The sequence below is a fragment of the Rhododendron vialii genome, chromosome 6a, assembly GCF_030253575.1.
Source record: "Rhododendron vialii isolate Sample 1 chromosome 6a, ASM3025357v1".
Taxonomy (NCBI): domain Eukaryota; kingdom Viridiplantae; phylum Streptophyta; class Magnoliopsida; order Ericales; family Ericaceae; genus Rhododendron; species Rhododendron vialii.
In genome coordinates, this window is record NC_080562.1 from 26,640,173 (window position 1) to 26,659,418 (window position 19,246).

A 19,246-nucleotide genomic window follows, 5' to 3' on the forward strand; every position below is an offset into this window, starting at 1 on the left:
GATGGGGCATGGCTCACTAGTTCTCATTTCTGAAATTCATATACGTTTGTTTAGAGTTATTGTGATCAAACTTTAGTCTGCAAACATAGATTGTGCTTAGTTATGAATCATATGTTCTTCAACTTCATATTGGCCTTTTGATAGCAGAAATGTGGTTATATTCCTTCTTCAAATATTGATCTACATTATGCTCCCTGTAGCACCCATAAAATATATTCTATAAATTAGAGGAATTAAATTACTTTGTCTGGAGTTGTTTTATTGAGATAAAGATAAATTTTAAAACTAGTAGTTAATGTGCATGTGAGTAGCAACGTGTAGACTCTAATAAGAAGACTTTGAAGCTGGTTACTCATGAAGGATTTGTACACGTGGTGTTAATAGGATAGGACTTGGTTTTAATGGACTTATGAGCAAGATTTTCAATTATTAGTAAAATGCTTTAGAGAAAAGAAAAAAAAACAAACTAAGGGTGCTTCAGAGAGAGCCGAGAGGAACATGGGCTCTTGTTTTGTGAGATTTTGGACGACGTTTTTTGAAGGTGGGATTGTATCTGATGGCAAGGCGATTTGAGGGTGACTGTGAGATACATGTTTCTTGCACAATATTAATATTGGGTTCTTGTTGGTTGTGTTATGTGCGGTGACTGTATGTCATGGAACTGTTTGGTATGTGACGAGGTGACTAGGCTAATAAGCTATGTCAAAAGACAAGTTGGCCAATGGGCTATGGTGAGGCTAGTGAGGTGGTACATCACCCGTCTTATACTGAGGAGGACCTGATATGTGGTTCCATTTATGTGGAATATGTTATATTCGTGGTTGGTGTTAATACGTGGTGGTTGATGTTGTGCTGTTTATTTGGTGTTGATATTGTACATGTTATTATGTCTCACACACTCCTGGGGTCCTTTTGGACTCCAGCTTGCAGGTTGGTTAGTGGGTCAGGTGCCGGTGGTACGAGCTTGTCTAAGTTGCTGCGAGAATGGGTTGTTGTTTATTTACTTTAAAGATAGTTGTAAATTGTATAGTTTTTGGAATAAAGGACAAATTGTGGTCTTTTTAATATCATGGTGCTTGAGGATCAGGGTTGTTACACTCCCTGCTCCCGGAATCTAGAAAAATGTAAAGTTTGTGGCGATGTGATTCCTAGAAAATTTGCTGAGGAACATTTCTTGAGCATACATGCTCCGATATGAATTAATTTGACAAAATGTTACATAGTAAAATCATGTACTGCACATCTACCTGGGAACAAACACAACCTTGGATTTCTTCCACAATCCTTTTAACCACAACAGATGAATCTCCACCAATCTTCTTGAAAAGTGTCTTTTCCTCCATATGTAATGCATAGAATTAGCAATGCAGAACTTTTACATTGACTTCCTCGTAGACTTCCCTTGGAATTAATGCTGTATAAACATTTTGAACAAACAGATTTCCAGAATTGAAGAGCATAGGAACATTAAAAAAAACTGGTGTCCATGGGATTCAATCCCTCCAAAACAACACACAATACCGCAAAAGGCAGCATTTTTTTCATGTAGTTTGAGTCGAGCTGATCCTTGGGTTCATACTTTATATAAGCTCCCATTTAGTTTAATGGTTCTCAAGGTGGTCTCCCGGCCATAGAGAAAAAGAATTCTTGCGATAGATTCCCCATAATTCAATCACTCTATTCCAAGTCAATAACATTGCCATTCTGTTTCTTTCTACAGGAAAGAAAGGGAAGACATTACCGACATATGGTCACTATTAGTGGTTCAATCTCCTCCGAATTTTGTTAAGCAATGCATTCCAGCCTGGCGAGTTCTTTGGACACAGGAGCTAAATGATTTTAATAATTGGCCATGACATGGAGTGTGCCGGGTTTGCTCATTCCCATGATGTTTAGTGATCAAGCAATTTTGGCCTCATGTTTAAGCTTGTCCTCTCTACAATTAGAGTACATTGCTGCCATTACCATGGGCGAACACACTCACTTGGACATTTTTTTGTACTGATTGGATCAACCTTCTTTTGCAGATACAGAAGACTCAAAGGCTTCAACTTTTCCAGCTTAATTGCTTCATTAGGTCCCAAATTATAGAACCTTCCTAACATCTCTGCTTTTGGTGGATTACATGTCCCCTACACGAAGTTTACTGGCAGCTCATAATTTTCATGGAAGGCCTTCTCAATTTCACCCCATTGAGGAGTTACGTCCCCAGCTGCCCCTTCATAGTCTTTGGCACTTTGCCTCTTTGGTTTTTAGCTCTGGCTTTTGTTGGCTTAGACTTCTAGCCGTGGTTAATCTACCAGTAAATTGTTACACATTATGCGTGTAATTACATAGTGACTAAAAAGAGTTTTTTGAATGCTTCTTGGTTCTCAAAATAGAGAAGATCAAGAACATTAAGTTCTGATGGCAATTTTTTTTTGTAAGCGAAAACTCTGAAAGCTTACTTACGTTCTCTGATCCGAAGGTTAAGTGGCATGCTTCCTTTATTTTCCCATGGATTTTGATCATGATTGACAGAAAATCAAATTAATTCTAGTGCCATATAAGTTCAAATATATTCTTCAATATTTAAAAAACTACTACTCCAAGGGTACAGGTCCTTACCTTATACTTGGTGGCGGGTGATAAAAACTTCTCACCAACAGAACACAATTCATTCAGTAAAAAAATGGAGATTCAGACGATGCAATGCAAATTGCATCGGAAAGTTTGGGACCATTGAATACAGATTGTTGTGGGTAGGGGGTGTAACCGTTCAAATTGTGTTCTTTCCAATCATTCTATGTAAGCAAACAGTTATCTTAGATAGATCGAACTCTTAAAGTGTAAAATAAATAATGTGTAAGGAGGATTTATGAATGATAAAGATTTGATTCAATGATAAAATTGTGCCAAAAATTATATTTGTGCTCTCCCTTTATATATTAAGGACCTGTTTGGCCTAACTTGTTACACTTTTTCATCTTGAGGTATTATGTAGTTCATGCTCTCTTTTTTTAATCTTGAAATTATTAGCTTATGAAGTTCATGCTTGCTCGCACTTAAGAAAACAAACTTACTTCCGTTTGCATAAACCTAAACGTGTCAAATTAATGTTACGAAGAGTGATACTAAAAAGGTCACTTGATTAGAATCTCAGCTTTGATCACACGATTGGTAGGCAGGAGAAATTTTTTTAGTGCCGAGCAGGCACCACGTGGTGCTCAAGCAGTGCATCTCAACCGTCCATTCTGGTTTTTGGACAGTTCGAATTTGGAGAGAGAAAAGGAGAGAGAGAATTTCAATTTGGACTATCCAACACAATTTTGAACGGCATGAATGTGCTGCTCCGTAGCCATCCGGCACTGAAAATTTCTCAGTAAGCAAGGATGCGAGAAGGGAAAGCCTTAATTACATGGCAAACTTGAACTCAAATATCGCATCCTGGCAATAATCGTAGTTAGGTGCCGTTCTAGTTTTTCTTAAAGTTACTTTTTTTTTTTTGCAAAAATAATGCTTGTTCCAGATCTCTGAACCCTCATTTTTTTCCAAAAATCTTCGACCAAAACGACATCGTGTTGATCCCTGTTCCCCACAGCTGCCCGAGTGAAATGACAATACTGCCCCTGCCCTTGCCCTTGCCCTATTTTCATCTCCCAGGGCTTCCGCTGTACGCCATTTTCATCTCCGCAGCCCTCCCTCTCCCTCTTTCCAGAAGTCGCCCTCCATCTCCCCCTCTCCGCCCTCCCTCCCTCTCCCCCTCTCCAGAAGTCGGAACGCGCTGGGAAGAACTCCTATTTCCAACCTCATCTGCGTTGAAGTAACAACGGGTCGGGAAGAACACGAAGAAGAAAGGTCTGATTCCAGATCCGCAGGTATCGATATTGCTGTTCTTTTATATAAAAAAGTGTAAGCTATACCTCAAAATTGTAACTGAGAACGGCTGGGTTAAAATTCATGGAATATGATAGAGTTCAACACTCTGCATTTGATTTGAACTTTTGACTCGGGGTAAATGATATTCTGGGGTTGTCGTACTGGTATTTAGGGGTAGACGCAGATGTGGACGTTAGTGTAGCCGTGGTCGAGGAGGGTTCGGACCAGCCACGTGCCGATGAAGCCGTTGGCGCCGGTCACGCACACAAATGGCTTACTGTTGGATGTCTTTTCCACCATGTTTTTTAATCGGCGTCAATTACTGGTTAGTAGTTAACTGAGCTTGAACCTGCAAGGTTATAAGATTCGACCCCGATCACGTGCCGCTGTCGTGCTAGTTGTTTCAGTTTCTATCTATTCATAGTAATAGGTATCAACTGTCTAGGAAAGTAGTGTTCTCATCAAACATGCGTTTTTCGGGCGGATAAGGTTTTGAGATAGGGAAAGAAGTAAAGTTAAAGAATTGAGCGTTTCTCAGACGGATAATATTTTGAGATAAGAAAGAAATCAAATTAAGGAGTTGATAGGATAGAATAAGAGAAAAGGACTTGGTTTGTTTGATAATTGATATGAACGGATAAGACGTATAAGGTTTTCAGATAATAAAGAAGGAAAGTCTTTTTTTGTTATTCGTTAAACTTAATTTACTCTAACGAGAAGGGAAGTTAAAGATGTTGATATGATAGAACGAGAAAGTAATTAAGAAAAAGGATAAGACTTGGTTTGTTTGGAAGTTGATACGAAAAGATAAGATAGATGGATAATGAAGTAATGTAACAAACTACTTGGTTGTTCTTGTTCCTATATAACTCTGGTAGTGTTCATTTTTCGTTTATTGTCTATTCAAATTTAACAATCACATAACATTGGGCCTTCTCGACATTGTGATGAGACATCATTCGGTTTGAAAGTTAATGTACTTTTTCAAAATGGAGGATATGGTGATTACCTGTATAAAATGGGAAGGAACGATTGTATCGGAAATTTACTAAGAATTCCTACTAACTTTGAAGAAATTCTCAGATTATAATTTTAATGTTTGGTTTCAGAAAATCAGTAATGTTACCTGTAATGGAGAGAAGGTAGATGATTTCTGCGTTCAGAGGACTTCTGCTTACAGAAGTCAAACAGATACCCATATAGCGGAACTAACTGTTCGAGAAACTTCGGATTTTGCTGCTAGAAGACTTTAGGTGGTGGCGGAGGATTTTCAGGTTTGTTGCTCTAATTGACAAACCAAAAGTTTATATAGATTCCATAGTGGTTCAGTAGTCTACAATTAGATTTTGGAGGGAATGTAATGTCTCTCATCAACACTGCAATATCTCGTCATTTAGCAAATGCGAGTTCTTTGTGTTTGTAGATTTGGTATCTTCCTTGCTGCATTTGTCAAACAGTACCATATTTGCATAATTTATTATCAAGATATGTGTTCATTTTAGTCAATGCCAGAGAGTTTGATAACTTGTTGGCAGCGCCTTTATAAGGCGTGCCCATAGGCAAAAGGGCTAGAATTTAACTATGGCAAAGTTTTTCCAACAGTCATTTACAAATTCCACTTTCCATCGTTTAGGATTAAATCTAGCCATAGTTTTCTCTTTCGTACAGCTATCTTGTTAGAAGACTCACTAGTCACTCCCGCGATTCGAACGTGCGGTGCTGGTAATGAACCAGAGAATTTCCTCTGATTCAAGAGTGACTTTTTTACCCTAGTTTGATCCACCGAACCTACTCCAGCATGACGTGACTCATTACACTTCTGGTTTTAGACTAAGGTCAAAACACTTTGTTTTGACTCTCACATTTTGAGTAAGCAATTTCTAACACATATGTCACTTTGGTTTCATTTGTGATATATTGTTTCAATGTTCATTCTTCTGGTAGTTATGCTATGGTCACAGTTTTTTTTTTTTCGTAGTTGAAGGATCCGTTTATTGTGAAGAAAATGTTGCATATGGAATCCAATGCTTCCCCTAAATGAGCCACAACTAACATCCTGTACAACAGCTTCATTTTCCTCATCAAAATTATATTCCATTAACATGTACAAAAATGTTATGAAGAATCACCTATTGAGGAGTAAGGTTTCAAGATCCATTGTGTGTTGCATTCAGCTCATGTTTGCACCTTTTAGGTACTGCCCTTTTCCCCCTTATTAACTATGTACTTGCTTTTGTGGTGCCTGTTTTTGCTTTGTCTTAAATGCAGCGAAATAGCCATGTTGCAAAGTTCAAAGACAAAGGTTTGGAACATGAGGGCCTTATGGACCGTGTCTTTCACGATGTTACGACCATGGGAAATGAAGCTATCTTTCCTGGTGAGGGGATTGAAGAAATTGCGGAGAGATCCGGTGAATCGGATGGAATGCGAGGTCATGGTGGGTCGTTCCCACAATCCCAAGAGCAGTACCAAACTCCGGTCGGCAAGGGTAAAGATCCAATAGGCCAAACCTCAATAGTGGGCGGGTCGTATTCCTTGCGGAAGCGTAAGTTTAGCGATGCCCAGGAGGCAATGTCCGCATCCTTTGCCGAATCAATTGACTATTTCAAGTCCACCCCAAGTATAGTCATTAATCGATCTGGAACATGGGGCATCGATAACGCAATACAAAAACTGGACACATTCCCTTCCCTTTTTTGAAGTAGAGGGTCAAAATGTTGAATTTCACAGCTGAGCTTCTTGTCTTTTTGAGAGACAACAACATAAAATAGATATTTTCTGCGAGCAGAAAAATTTGACCAATGCTATTCAATGGCTCTGTGATGAGCACAGCTTGGCGGAGGAGAGGTATTACATGACTCCCCTGAATCAACACAGAGGCCTTCAACCTCCCCCATTCCCTCATGTTTCGGACAATGCTGATATTTAGGTGTTTCAAAGCCACGGAAAACTGTTTCATACCTTGCTTCTTACTGTCGTGCACTTTTAAATTTCCTACCGATTATGCATTTGTTGTTGGTGTTTGGTCGTGATGAGTGTTGGAACGAAATTTTATTTGACTTGTTCATATGTCGTGTCCTACGTAGTGCTTAAAACTCGCTGTTATGACATTCCCGAATCTGTCTTGGCATATTCACTAGTGATTTCTCTTTATACTACTCTGTTTTGATGCAGTTGGTGCTTGTAGTTGCTTGTCTGTTGTTGCATTTGTAGTTGCTTGTCTGTTGTTGCATTTGTAGTTGTGTTGCAAGGTAGGGTCTGTTCTAGTTATGTTTTGGTTGGTTTTGTAGGTGTATGCCCCTCTAGTCTTGTTTATGTGCTTGGGTTTTCTTCATATGTTCCATACTCAAGTTTGGCATCACAAGGATTTTTTCGTGATGCATCTGATGGAACGTGGTAATCAAAACCGGTGTGTGAGTTTCCTGCTTCTCCAAAACCGGTCTGTAAGAGTTTATTTCGTGAAGTTCATTTTTTCACATACAAAAAATGCTAGTGAACACTTTTTTACAATGAATTGCCCAACAAACAAAAAAGTTGGAGGCATGTAACCAGGTTTCTTCCAATCTCAAATCATAACACAGATAATAGTTGGTCAATGGGACATTGAAGGTTTGTTTCACGACAACACTTTTTCACAAAATTTCATGAAGATTACCACGTTTAACATTTGTAAGTTGTAACCAATTACATGAATTTTTCTCGTAGGGAAGTATGGATTCGGCAAGAGGAAGTTACTTCGGTAACAAAGAAAATACTGGAACTAACAATTTCTTTGGAATTTTTGGTGATGTCACAAACTACGACTATGGAGATTTGTACAACAATGTAAACCATGTTAACACCACCAATTAGTCGAACGCGAACCCAGAGATTTAGTCAGGATCTGGTAGTGGAGCACCATTCGGGAGTATGTCGAATGCAGGTCGCTTTTGTAATGAAGAGACCGAATATGGGAGTCCAAACGGTGGGACAGGCCACGGGAGTTCGTCGAAGCAGTGCGGTGGGTTTTGTAATGAAGGTACTGAAGATGGGCGTGAATATGGAGAAATTGAAACGGACGAGGAGGATCCCATGGAAAGAGATGAAAGTTTGTTGCTTGAAGATGAAGATGATGTTCCTGAACATGTTGCACGCGCTGTATATCAGAAAGATGTGCAATATCTTGAAATGCTTAAGAATCACGCACTTCAATACGCCCCAGTTGAGATTGTGAGGATACCGTACCATACGTCTACACACAACGGTTTTGATTGGTTGATGTCAGTCTTAACCTGCCCAAATGCTAGAAGGTGTTCTGAGAACTTCTCCATGACAATCGAAGTTTTCGTGAAGCTATGCCAGGAATTGGTTTACAAATACGGCTTCCACACAACTCGAAAACATGCCATCGGAATTTTTGAGACCCTTGCAATGTTTTTATGCATATTGCGTTGCGTGGAATGTCCTTAAAAATCGTGGGGGAGTTATTAAACCGTGGACAGGCTAGTTTTTCAAGGCAAATCAATAAAGTCCTGCTTTGTGTGACGAGTATGGCGAAACATGAAATTCAACCGCACATGAATCACCCACATTCTTACTTGTCACGTAGACCTCAGTATAAACATTTCATGGTAAGATACTTATATATTAATTTGTCGTACTTCGTTAATTAGAAACTAAAATATTAGTATTTGACTTCACCACAGCATTCTAATGTGTTATATAAATCATTGACAGGATTGCATCGAGGCGATGGATGGTACGCATGTACTTCGCAATCCTCCGCCGAAAGATGCCAAAAAATATTTTGGACGCAAGGGTGGCCACACGATGAACATACTAGCCATTTGCAATTTTGATCTCTGTTTCACATTTGCCTCAGCGGGATGGGAGGGATCGATGCATGATTACCACGTTTTCAGGGAAAGTGTTTACCACAGGGGCAGACATGTTTTCCCATCCGTCAGTGGATACTGTGGTTGGCCTAGGTTTACAGTTTTTTTTTTTTTTTTGTGAAATGCACAATTACCGTAAAGTAATGCTTTGATTATATTTACACGGGATTAGCACCAACTAATGCTCTGACCATCAGTAAGCATTTCATGTGTCGTCTTTGAATAAGCTCATATTATATTCAGGTAAATACTACTTGGTGGACAGTGGCTATCCAAATGGCAACGGATATCTATCACCATACAAAGGGTACATGTACCACCTAGAAGACTTTAGGTGTGGAAGAAAACGGCATATGGATCCGTACGAATATTTTAATAGGTGGCACTCATCACTTCGTTCTGCAATTGAGCGGGCATTTGGGGTGTGGAAAAATAGGTGGAGAATGATGAAGGAGACCTCAACCTATCCGGTGCGCATTCATAAACTGTTTGTTATTGCTTCCATGGCGATACACAACTTCATTAGACGGAATTCTCTCCACGATGACGGATTTGCAGAAGTGATTGGGAAGGACGATAGGTACGTGTACGAGGATCTGCTAGACATTGATCCCAATTTTGTGGAGCAGGAGGACATTGAAGGATTCATAGATCCACCAACGACAAATACTCCGGACATGAAATCTGTGCGCCATCAAATAATGACAGCCTTACAACACGATCGGGACGTTTCTGGATAACCACAACGTCAACGAAGAAATTAGTTCTGGGTTTATTCGTCTAATTTTTCCAGGCACATACAGGTTCGTTGGCTGTTATCTGCTCTATGAAGGACCCTTGTTGTTGTTGGGACTGTTAGGAGTTGGGGTTTAATTGTAATTGTTGAAGTTGTTCTAGGTCTTAGTGTAAATGGTCATAGTTGGTTAGAGTTCGTTAGTTGGTTTTTCTGTTATAAGGAGTGAGTGGAGCAGGGAGAGGGGGGGGGGGGGAATTGCGACTTCTCTTTCTTTCCGTTTCTGTAACTCTCTCTCTCTTTCTTCCTCTCTTTTTTTTCCTGTAATTCTTTGTTGAATCTGTAATAAGATTTCCCAAGATTTCCCGTTCTTGGACTCATTTCTACAAGCAATTCCTATCAGTGGTATTAGAGCCCCTTTCCTCTGACTGTGGGTGATTACAATCATGACTGTGGGTGATATCAAACGTTTAGATGAATCCATTCGGAAACTGGCAGATACTACCACCGAATCCATTCAACGATTAAACGACGTCACCGATCGTCAGGCGGCATCTCTCGACGGGTTTAAGGATATGATGGATGGGATCAAGACTCTTATCACCACGTTGAATTCAAAGTACGAGCAGCTTCAAGAAAAGGTATCTTCGTCTTCTTCTTTCCCCATACTTCCAAACCCTAATCAGCATCCGGGCCATGTTCGTCTGTTCCAACTCAAATTAGATTTTCCTAAATTCTTTGGGGACGACCCTGAGGCTTGGATTTACAAATGTGAGAAATTTTTCGAGTTGAATGCTATAGAAGAAACCCAGAAATTACGTCTAGCTTCATTACACATGGAAGACAAAGCTATGCACTGGTATCGTTGGTTTGAGAAGTCCCATACTCTACGCACTTGGAGGGAATTCTCTAGGGTTTTGTTACTACGATTTGGGGATAATGTCTTTGATGATGCTACGGGTCAATTAACCAAACTTAAACAATGGACTTCTGTCAAATTGTACCAAGAAAAGTTTGAAGAGTTAGCAAACAAAACCACTGGATTATCAGAAGAGTTCTTCATTAGTTGTTTTGTCAGTGGTTTGAAAGACGAAATAAAGGGCGGCGTTCAAATGTTTCAACCGAGAACCATCTCTCAAGCTATGGGTTTGGCTCATCTTCAGGAAGACACAATTGAGGCTGTGAGTAAGAAGCATAGGGTACCCATGAAGGCTGCTCCTCCCTATTCCACACTACCATTCCGACCTCACGATGCCACTCCAAAACCTGCCGAATCAGGAGGGATGGTGAAACGAATATCTCCCAAGGATTTTGATGAGCGGAGGGCCAAAGGTTTATGTTTTGGATGTGATGAAAAGTACTTCCGAGGTCAAGTGTGTAAGAAAAAACAGTTATACATGATTGACGTTGAAGATGAGGAAGAGGTATTTTTGGAAGCCCAACAAGAGATCACTCTTGATGAAAGTCCAGAGGAATTCCACATCTCAGTCCATGCTCTATCAGGGGTCCAATCTTACAAAACCATGAGGATTAAAGGGGTAATCAAGCAGACTGGGGTGAATATTCTTATTGACTCCGGGAGTACTCACAATTTCTTGGACCCCGGTGTGGCTAAGAGGACTGGAGTCCGAACTCAACCCACCAACCCTTTGTCTGTTATCGTGGCAGATGGCACCAAGATCAGCAGCAAAGCTGTGGTGAGAGATCTACATTGGTCAGTACAAGGTATGGAGTTCATTTCTGAGGTCAGATTACTTCCTTTGGGGGGATGTGATATGGTGTTAGGTGTGCAATGGCTATCAACCTTGGGGCCAGTACTTTGGGATTTCAAAAACTTACAGATGCAATTCTCAGTTTCTGATAAGGAAATAGTACTGAAGGGAGATACATCCACAGCGGTTCAGGTGGTAAATGCTAAGAAGATGCAACACTTGCTCAACAAGAAGTCTTCAGGTGTATTAGCTCAACTATGCAGCTTACAAACTGTCCCTTCTACAGAGGTACCCCTGGATTTACTTCAGCTTTTGCAAGACTTTCACGATGTATTTAGGGAACCTAATGGCTTACCCCCATTTAGAGCTCATGACCATCAGATCCCACTCAAGCCTGGTACTCAACCCCCTAACCTCAGACCCTATAGATATCCTTATATTCAAAAAAATGAAATTGAGAAGATAGTGAAAGAAATGATGGCGACTGGGGTGATACAACATAGTGTTTCTCCATTTTCTTCACCTGTTTTGTTGGTCAAAAAAAAAAGATAATACTTGGCGAATGTGTATTGATTATAGGGCTCTGAACAAGGACACTATCAAAGTCACAATTCCCCCCCCTCTCCCTGCTCCACTCACTCCTTATAACAGAAAAACCAACTAGCGAACTCTAACCAACTATGACCATTTACACTAAGACCTAGAACAACTTCAACAATTACAATTAAACCCCAACTCCTAACAGGGACAGAGTTTGTTTTGTGATTGGATGTGTGTAGGTCATATAATGTTGTCTGCTTTTATTTGAACTCGAAGCTGTTACTGAACTCTAAGCTAATAAGAACTCGAGTTGTAGTAAAAAAATTGTGCCTAGAAGAACCAAACAACAATGCGTTCCGGGGAAAAGATGATTTTCTGGTAAAAATCCTATTCATGCGTAAAAGGTAACCACCTAAACTTTTGTAGCATTATAGCAGCATAATTGAAACTATCATCATTTGAAGATATCTTCGAATAAACAAATATCTACCTTGACTACATAACCTAACTGTAAGTTAACCATCTAGATTGTGAGGTGTAACCATTACAGATGATGCTTTTGTAGGAGGACTCAGAAAATCCGAACCGGCCAATGTACGTGGAAAGGAGGTTTGATGAGGAATGGCCGTACCACCGTTCCAAAAGTCAGTAGTAGGCTCTGATTCATAATAGGATTGGTCTTTTCTAACTCGGAATGGTGGTCCTGTGCTATTAGGTAAATGGGCTCCCTTGTTCTCCAGTAAAGTGGGTAGATGGTGTTCAAAAGATGTCCTACAGAGTTGAAAGAAGATATCGTTCCAAATGCATAATTTGAACCGCAAGTGAGGTAATTTACCTCATCAGTTCCAAAAAAGACAGCAATCCACAGGGAAAAAATTAGAACCTCAAACAGAAATAAATGAAATGTGACCTTTTATATTCATCTTGGGTAAACTACAGTTAACTCCCTCTAACTAAGTTTCACTTGCACTTTGCCCCCTCTAACTTCTTTTTTTGGCACTCAACCCCCTCTGACTAACTGAAATTCAAACGATCATAACTTCAAACGGTCATAACTTCTTCGTCCGAAATCGAAAACATGCAAATTATATATCAATTTCGAGGTCTTGAAGTCAGCTTTCTAATGACACCAAAATCACATCACGATTCAAAGCACACAGAAAGTTATGATCGAAAGAGTAAGGGCTGGTAGACAGAAAGACCGTTTTGATCATAACTTTAGAGTGGATGGAAGCTAACATAAATGTTATTTTCATTACAACAACAAATATGATTAGGTAGACTGCAATTGCTTGATCATCCTATCAAAAATAAGGTTCCATAAATTTGAAATCATCCCACTCTCTTGAGTATCATAATTGAATCGAGCTGCAGGTTGAGAAACTATAGCCAAGTGTATCAAAAGCAAGAGAACAGCAGTTCTCAGCTCCAAAACGATGTGAAAAAGAGGAATGTTAGCTATAAGATAGCAAATACACATGTTTGATTGTTATTTTCTAGTCAGAGCAATAATGTAAAGCAAAATACATGCGCAAACATACAAAGTTTTCTAGCAATGTTTGTACAAGATAAAAACCTTCATAATTGGGGCGATTTTCGTAGAATTGCAAGCAATGGAACTATATATAACCTGGTGCCTTCTCTGGTTCTCGACATGAAGTAGTCTTGTTAACTAACCTCTCTAACTGTCAAGCCTGTGCCTAAAAATAGGAAACGATAAGCAAATGAAAAGGAATTGACGTCCGGTGAGAAGGATGTACTCGGGTCTAGGGGATTTAAGGAAGCGAAGTCAATAAATATGTAGACTATATGCTAGCCATTGGCATAAACATTGGCCGCAGTTTGGACAAGAAGATGGAAAAAGAATAAATAGTAAAGTTCCGTAGGAGGAAAGGGAATTTTTCTCTACAACTACCGTGTTGGAACCATTACAACTGGACCACGATGCATGTCTATGCCTCTGACATTAAAAGTGTGAGCAAGAAAAACAAGGAAAGTTTGCCAATAATTTGGTTGATTTAGCAGATCCTTCATACAACACGAAAGTTTTGCTATATCTCACAGCGCCAAAAAAAGAAAATTAGAGTTATAGTGCAAACGACTTTTCCGAATCTAACATGCAGCCAGCATCGTTTTTAAATGATCGATTGGTAGAATCAGAATGAATGTGGCGCAGTTGCACTTTATTTTAAAGGCACCGTTCGAACTAAGAGAGAGCTCGGCCAAAGGAGCTCCATCCCGCACCTTGTATATACGAGTTTCTGCACCCATTATTGACAGTTTACAACTAATTGCAACCCATACAATTCTTTTGGCCGTTCAAAAATTACTTGAATTATTTTGCTTTCCAATGATGAATAGAAAGAATATATGTGCGCCAGTACTGTGCGTTGCACAACGCCAAGCCCCCGAAAGCAAAGAAAGCAAGAGAGAGAGAGAGAGAGGAACCTTGGTCGTGTGGGTGCTGGGGCGCGGTGCTTGGCGGATTGTGGCCATTTATTTTTGGTGACCGTATGTAACCGTACGCCCTTTGGCCGAACCTGATGAAGATTGAAGAGAGAGAGAGAGAAAGAGCGCGCGCGCATCGCTGGGTCTGGTCTGTGCGTCAAATAAGAGGGAGGGTGTATGGGGAAGTTAAATTGATAGAAAGGGCAATATGGTCATTACCACAATAATCTTTTTTTTTTAAAAACAACTTTTTAAGGGAAAGTGAAATGGATCTTCTTTTTGGGTACGGTTCATTACGGAAAAAGAACTTTGGAAAACAGAAGCAAAACTGGAACGACATCTTATTCTCACCTTAAAGAGTGTTTACTAGTCAGAAGAAAAATAAATAAAAAATCACATAGGGGCAGAATTTTGTATAAATGAGCTCCTATCGATTAGGGCCTTTGCACAAAAATGAAAGTCCAGATGAATTTTGGGTATGATTTGAACTAAAACAAAAAGAAAGAAAACACATAGTATTAGGATGGAGATGGCTAATTTTGGAAATTTGTAATTCCATGATGAGGAGAAAACTTGTGTGACACTTTTCAATATGTTTCATCATATTTGATTAATATTAATGTAAAGAGAGAAACTTATTTACGGTTGTTCTGCAAACAGCTTGTTTGCAGCAACGCTCAATTGTGACCATCCAAAAGTGTTCTGAACGGTTCAGATATTAGTGAAACTTTTCCGGGGTAGTGTAAATCATCCCTAATTCAGTCACTCCCTAATTCTGGTAGCCACGACTTGGCTGCTACTACAGGACTCTTTGACTGACCAATATTAAATTGAACTATATATTTAGTGAAAATTTTATGATGGATTAAAGTTATATCGAATACAAATTTACTCATACTAATTTTGAATAATAAATTAAAGTGCCATGTGGATAAGTAGTATTAATAATTCTATCACTATCGATAGAGCAAAATGTAACGTATCCTATGGTATTGCATATTCATTAGCCATTAGTCTGACCAAACAAATGAATCCTATGTCGTACATGGCTACATGCGGTACTCTTGAAAAATTAGAAACCACAAAATTTGGTCGTCTCTCACTCATCTAACAAAAGTTTGTCATCGTATTTTAGTCGCTAAATTTATTAGCTTGTGGTTTATCATGAGAAGTATCATGTAAACGTCAAATGTTCTTCCGAGTGTATTTACAACAATTACTCATAATATAGACGACTGCTTGTTACATGTGACTCTTCACATGTGTGATGCGTACATGTATGACTCAACACGTATGTACATGCATCTGTAGACGGATAGACTACTCAATTGTATACATGAACCACGCCCATGCATATGGCATGTGGCTACTAATTAGTTAAGTATGTTAGTATTATTTTTTTTGAACAGAAAAAAATAATAATAATAAATTATACTTATCAAAATTATGTTCAACATCACAAAAAGTCCAAAACAAGACTTACATTAGTTACTATACGTATTTTCAAATAGATTTATATATTTTTAATTTTATCATTGAGACAAATAAAAAATGTCAAAAGTATTTTGACCGAAAACTAAACAAGATCCATTTACAAAGAAAATTAGTCAACTTAGGTGGTGTTCGGCCTAATAAGCCAAGTGGTTTATTTTTTTGTCCTTATTCAAATTTTCTTTTGCATTTATTATTTTTTTGTGAATTATTTCTTCATCATGATGAGAGGAATCTAAAAAGTAAAAAATTATGATCGAAACCTAATTTTTTTGAATAAAGACAAAAAAAAAATCAATAAGCCAATTTTTTCGCCTTCATTCAAAAAAAATACGATTCCGATCGTAATTTTTTACTTTTTAGATTCCTCTCGTCATGACGAAGCAATAATCCACAAAAAATTGACGAAAAACTAACAAATTCGGAAAAAAAAACTAAATAAAGACAAAAGAATAAGTCACTTAGCTTATTAGGCCGAACACCCACCAAACTTAATCCCTACTTACATTTGGACGTAAAAGCGCACCCAATTGACTTGGGATATATGAAAAGTTTGGCTTATTTGGCCGAACACCCACCAAACTTAATCCCTACTTACATTTGGACGTACAAGCGCACCCAATTGACTTGGATATATGAAAAGCTTCTGGTTCCTTGGAATCAGTTCAGCGGCAACGGTGGCGGCATTTGTAGCGGCTTCAGCCTTCAGTCTGCGACGGGCTGTAACGACCCGCGCCAACTAACCTGCTTAACCGGTCTAACCACGTAACTCAAAAGGTTAATCATTGGATATACAGTAGCTAGTCGGAGATCCTTATATACTATATCATTTTTCCACAAATTCTCGATGTGGGACTCTTAAGGTGGGTGGTTCTCACTATCTCTCCCCCTTAGGATGCAACGTTCTCGTTGCATTGATACCAAAGAAACTTTGTCACGACCCTAACCCGTCCCTAAAAGTGTTAGTCACAACAAAGCGCCAATGATCTAGTCACTAAGGCCATATCAATATTAGGCCCCGTTCCGGAATATAAAAAAAGCTTTTATTTTTTAAGAAGACAATTTCAAGCTAAAAAATTATGGATTTATTGAAATCTAAAAATATGCAATATGGATCTTGTTTGAAAGATCTCATCGAGATCTTTTATATGATGCATCAAAATTAAAAAAATATTTTTCATTTACATTATTTTTGAGTTTGAAAATGTGAAACAAGCTGCTTATTTTTTAAGAAGATTTTTGAAACGGAGCCTTAATCATCTCGTGAACAATGACTTAAGGGACACAAATTCGAATAGCGGAAGCAAATCACATTTTATTACACAACGCCAAATTAAAAGTCTTTACAAAAAGATCTTACAAGGGAACCACCCAAAGCTGTGCATAACACAAAGACTTAGACCATGGGGAGGGACAAGGGGGAGCATTGTCTTGCTCTTTTTGGATCTCAATTGAATTAATTATGATTTATTTGGATTGAATTGAGGTTAAATACTTTTAGAACATTGTGTTGAGCATAAATAGGATCATTGAGCATTGTCTTAACATATTCCCATTTGATTGAATGTTCTAAGAAGTACCAGTCAACCCGTGAATCGAGCGCTTGGGGCAACCACTTCTACGATGCACTTCTGGGTTTGTTGGTTCGGTTCAGAAATTGTAATAAAACGTCTTTGGTCCGGTTGAGAAATCATAACGAAAACATCTTTGGTTCGGTTAAGAAATTATAGCACGAGTCATCAATATAGTCATCCTTATGCATGAACCGCTGGGTACTACGAAAGCAATACTCCTACTTGATCTCAAGCACTTCGCTATATCGTCCAAACAGCTTGGAAGTGTAGTATGTGCGTGCGTGCGTTTTTTTTTCCTGAAATTAGGCTCCGTTCCGAAAATATTCTTAAAAAATAAGTACTTATTTTGGAACTTCTCATTCAAAAATAAGAAGGACCATTCCACAAAACCCAAATAAAAAGTTTCTTTCACATTTTCAAACTCAAAAATAATGTAAATGGAAAAAAAAATTTAAATTTTTTTGCACCGTATTAAAGATCTCAATGAGATCTATCAAACAAGATCCATAGTGATAAGAAAATTATTTGCGTAAATACATGATTTTTGAGCTTGAAGTTGCATTATACAAAAAATAAGACTGTTGCTATGAGAATGGGCGCCGGCGGAAGGAAATCATACCGACGGCCGCGCTGGGCCATCTCCGGCCACCGGACAGCCGATCCGAGCCGTCCAAAAATTCTAAAATAAAAAACCGAGGGGGCTAGCACGGGAATTAACGGCATCCGAGGTGTGTAGGGTGTTTGATCCGAGCACCCCTTTTTCATGTATACGATTTCACACAAAAAAGGGGTGCTCGGATCAAGCACCCTACACACCTCGGATGCCGTTGATTCCCGCCCTAGCCCCCTCGATTTTTTTTTTAGAATTTTTGGACTGCTCGGATCGGCCGTCTGGTGGCCGGAGACGGCCCAGCGCGGCCGTCGGTACGATTTCCCTCCTCGGCCGGTCGGTACCTATATAAATTCTTCCAAAATAAGTACCAACCTTCTTATTTTCCGGAACAAGGCTTCTTATTAGACAAAAAATAAGTTCTTATTTCGGTTCCGGAACGGGCCCTTAACCACCATGATGTAAGTTGTAATTTCTTGCACAAGTTTTTATACTCAGTCAAGAACCTGATTCAATTTTTATTTTTGGGATGTACTATGACAACCAATGTAATCATTAATATTGAATCGGTTCACAACTATGAACAGAGGCGGACCTAATAAGGGGCACATGGGGTCACGTGTCCCTACTCAATTCATTTTTTTGTTTTCGTTTTGTAATAAGCCTTAGTTAGGAAGAAACATAACTCTATAACAGGTAATTAAGCCAGGAGGCAAAAGCCCTTCACAAGTCGCTCATAGGCACAGTTGGCCCTCCCTTGCTCCCTCCCCCCCTCTCTCTCTCTCTCTCTACATTTTCGTGTATTACACCCACATATGTGGTTTTTTTTATAACCGGATGTCCAAGCTAATTTAAGCACACCTCGACTAATTTCATTAGCTCACATATGGGCTTTTGATTGGATTTAAATTGACCATTAGCTTCAAAGTAATTTCTTTGTGATCATGTTTTTTTTTAATTAAATGAATTAGAAATTTCAATGTAATTTGATTGATTTGGAGAGTTCGAGTGAGTTCACCCAACTGATTCTAAACGGTGCTTTCGGTATTTAGTACAAAAATACCTACTATTCAAGACAACTCACCTTCCTTAACTAAATGGATTAAATGAAATTATTTGGTATTTTTAGTAAAATAAGTGGTATTTTAACATTAGTTTGATATAGCGTGAAATCACACTCATTACTTTTAATGTACTTAGGGCATTTACACCTCCTTTGGATGGAGCGACTTCGCGAGAAAAGAAAGGAGTTTGAGGGAGAGAGGAACACCTCTAGCATTTGGATGGTGTAGCAGGCGAGAGAGGGTGAGAAAGGGAGGGAGACGAGAACCCCTTACACCCCCGTTTTCGTTTCTCACCGATTTGGTGCGATTCCGTGAGAGAAGAGTGCGTACGTGCGGGCCACG

The 19,246-nt window shown here is 39.0% G+C and overlaps 2 protein-coding genes across 2 annotated transcripts; both read left to right on the plus strand.

Annotated features, from left to right (window-relative positions):
* Window positions 1-5,936: 5,936 nt before the first annotated feature.
* On the plus strand, window positions 5,937-6,775 carry LOC131329961 (uncharacterized). The gene is made up of 2 exons (XM_058363409.1): window positions 5,937-6,002; window positions 6,127-6,775. Exons 1-2 carry the CDS (start codon window positions 5,961-5,963, stop codon window positions 6,556-6,558), a joined length of 474 nt encoding a protein of 157 aa, XP_058219392.1. The 5' UTR covers window positions 5,937-5,960; the 3' UTR covers window positions 6,559-6,775.
* Window positions 6,776-9,911: 3,136 nt separating this feature from the next.
* Window positions 9,912-12,531, plus strand: LOC131328550 (uncharacterized). Its single transcript, XM_058361485.1, has 3 exons — window positions 9,912-11,574; window positions 12,268-12,326; window positions 12,433-12,531. The coding sequence occupies exons 1-3, from the start codon at window positions 9,912-9,914 to the stop codon at window positions 12,529-12,531; spliced, it is 1,821 nt and encodes a 606-aa protein (XP_058217468.1).
* The last annotated feature ends 6,715 nt before the right edge of the window (window positions 12,532-19,246 follow it).

Coding starts and splice junctions, on each gene's coding strand:
- LOC131328550 (XM_058361485.1), top strand. CDS start 9,912: ATGACTGTGGGTGATATCAAACGTTTAGATGAATCCATTCGGAAACTG. Junction 11,575..12,267: donor TCAGATCCCACTCAAGCCTG/GTACTCAACCCC, acceptor TAACCATTACAG/ATGATGCTTTTGTAGGAGGA. Junction 12,327..12,432: donor CCAATGTACGTGGAAAGGAG/GTTTGATGAGGA, acceptor CTGTGCTATTAG/GTAAATGGGCTCCCTTGTTC.
- LOC131329961 (XM_058363409.1), top strand. CDS start 5,961: ATGTACAAAAATGTTATGAAGAATCACCTATTGAGGAGTAAG. Junction 6,003..6,126: donor ATCACCTATTGAGGAGTAAG/GTTTCAAGATCC, acceptor TCTTAAATGCAG/CGAAATAGCCATGTTGCAAA.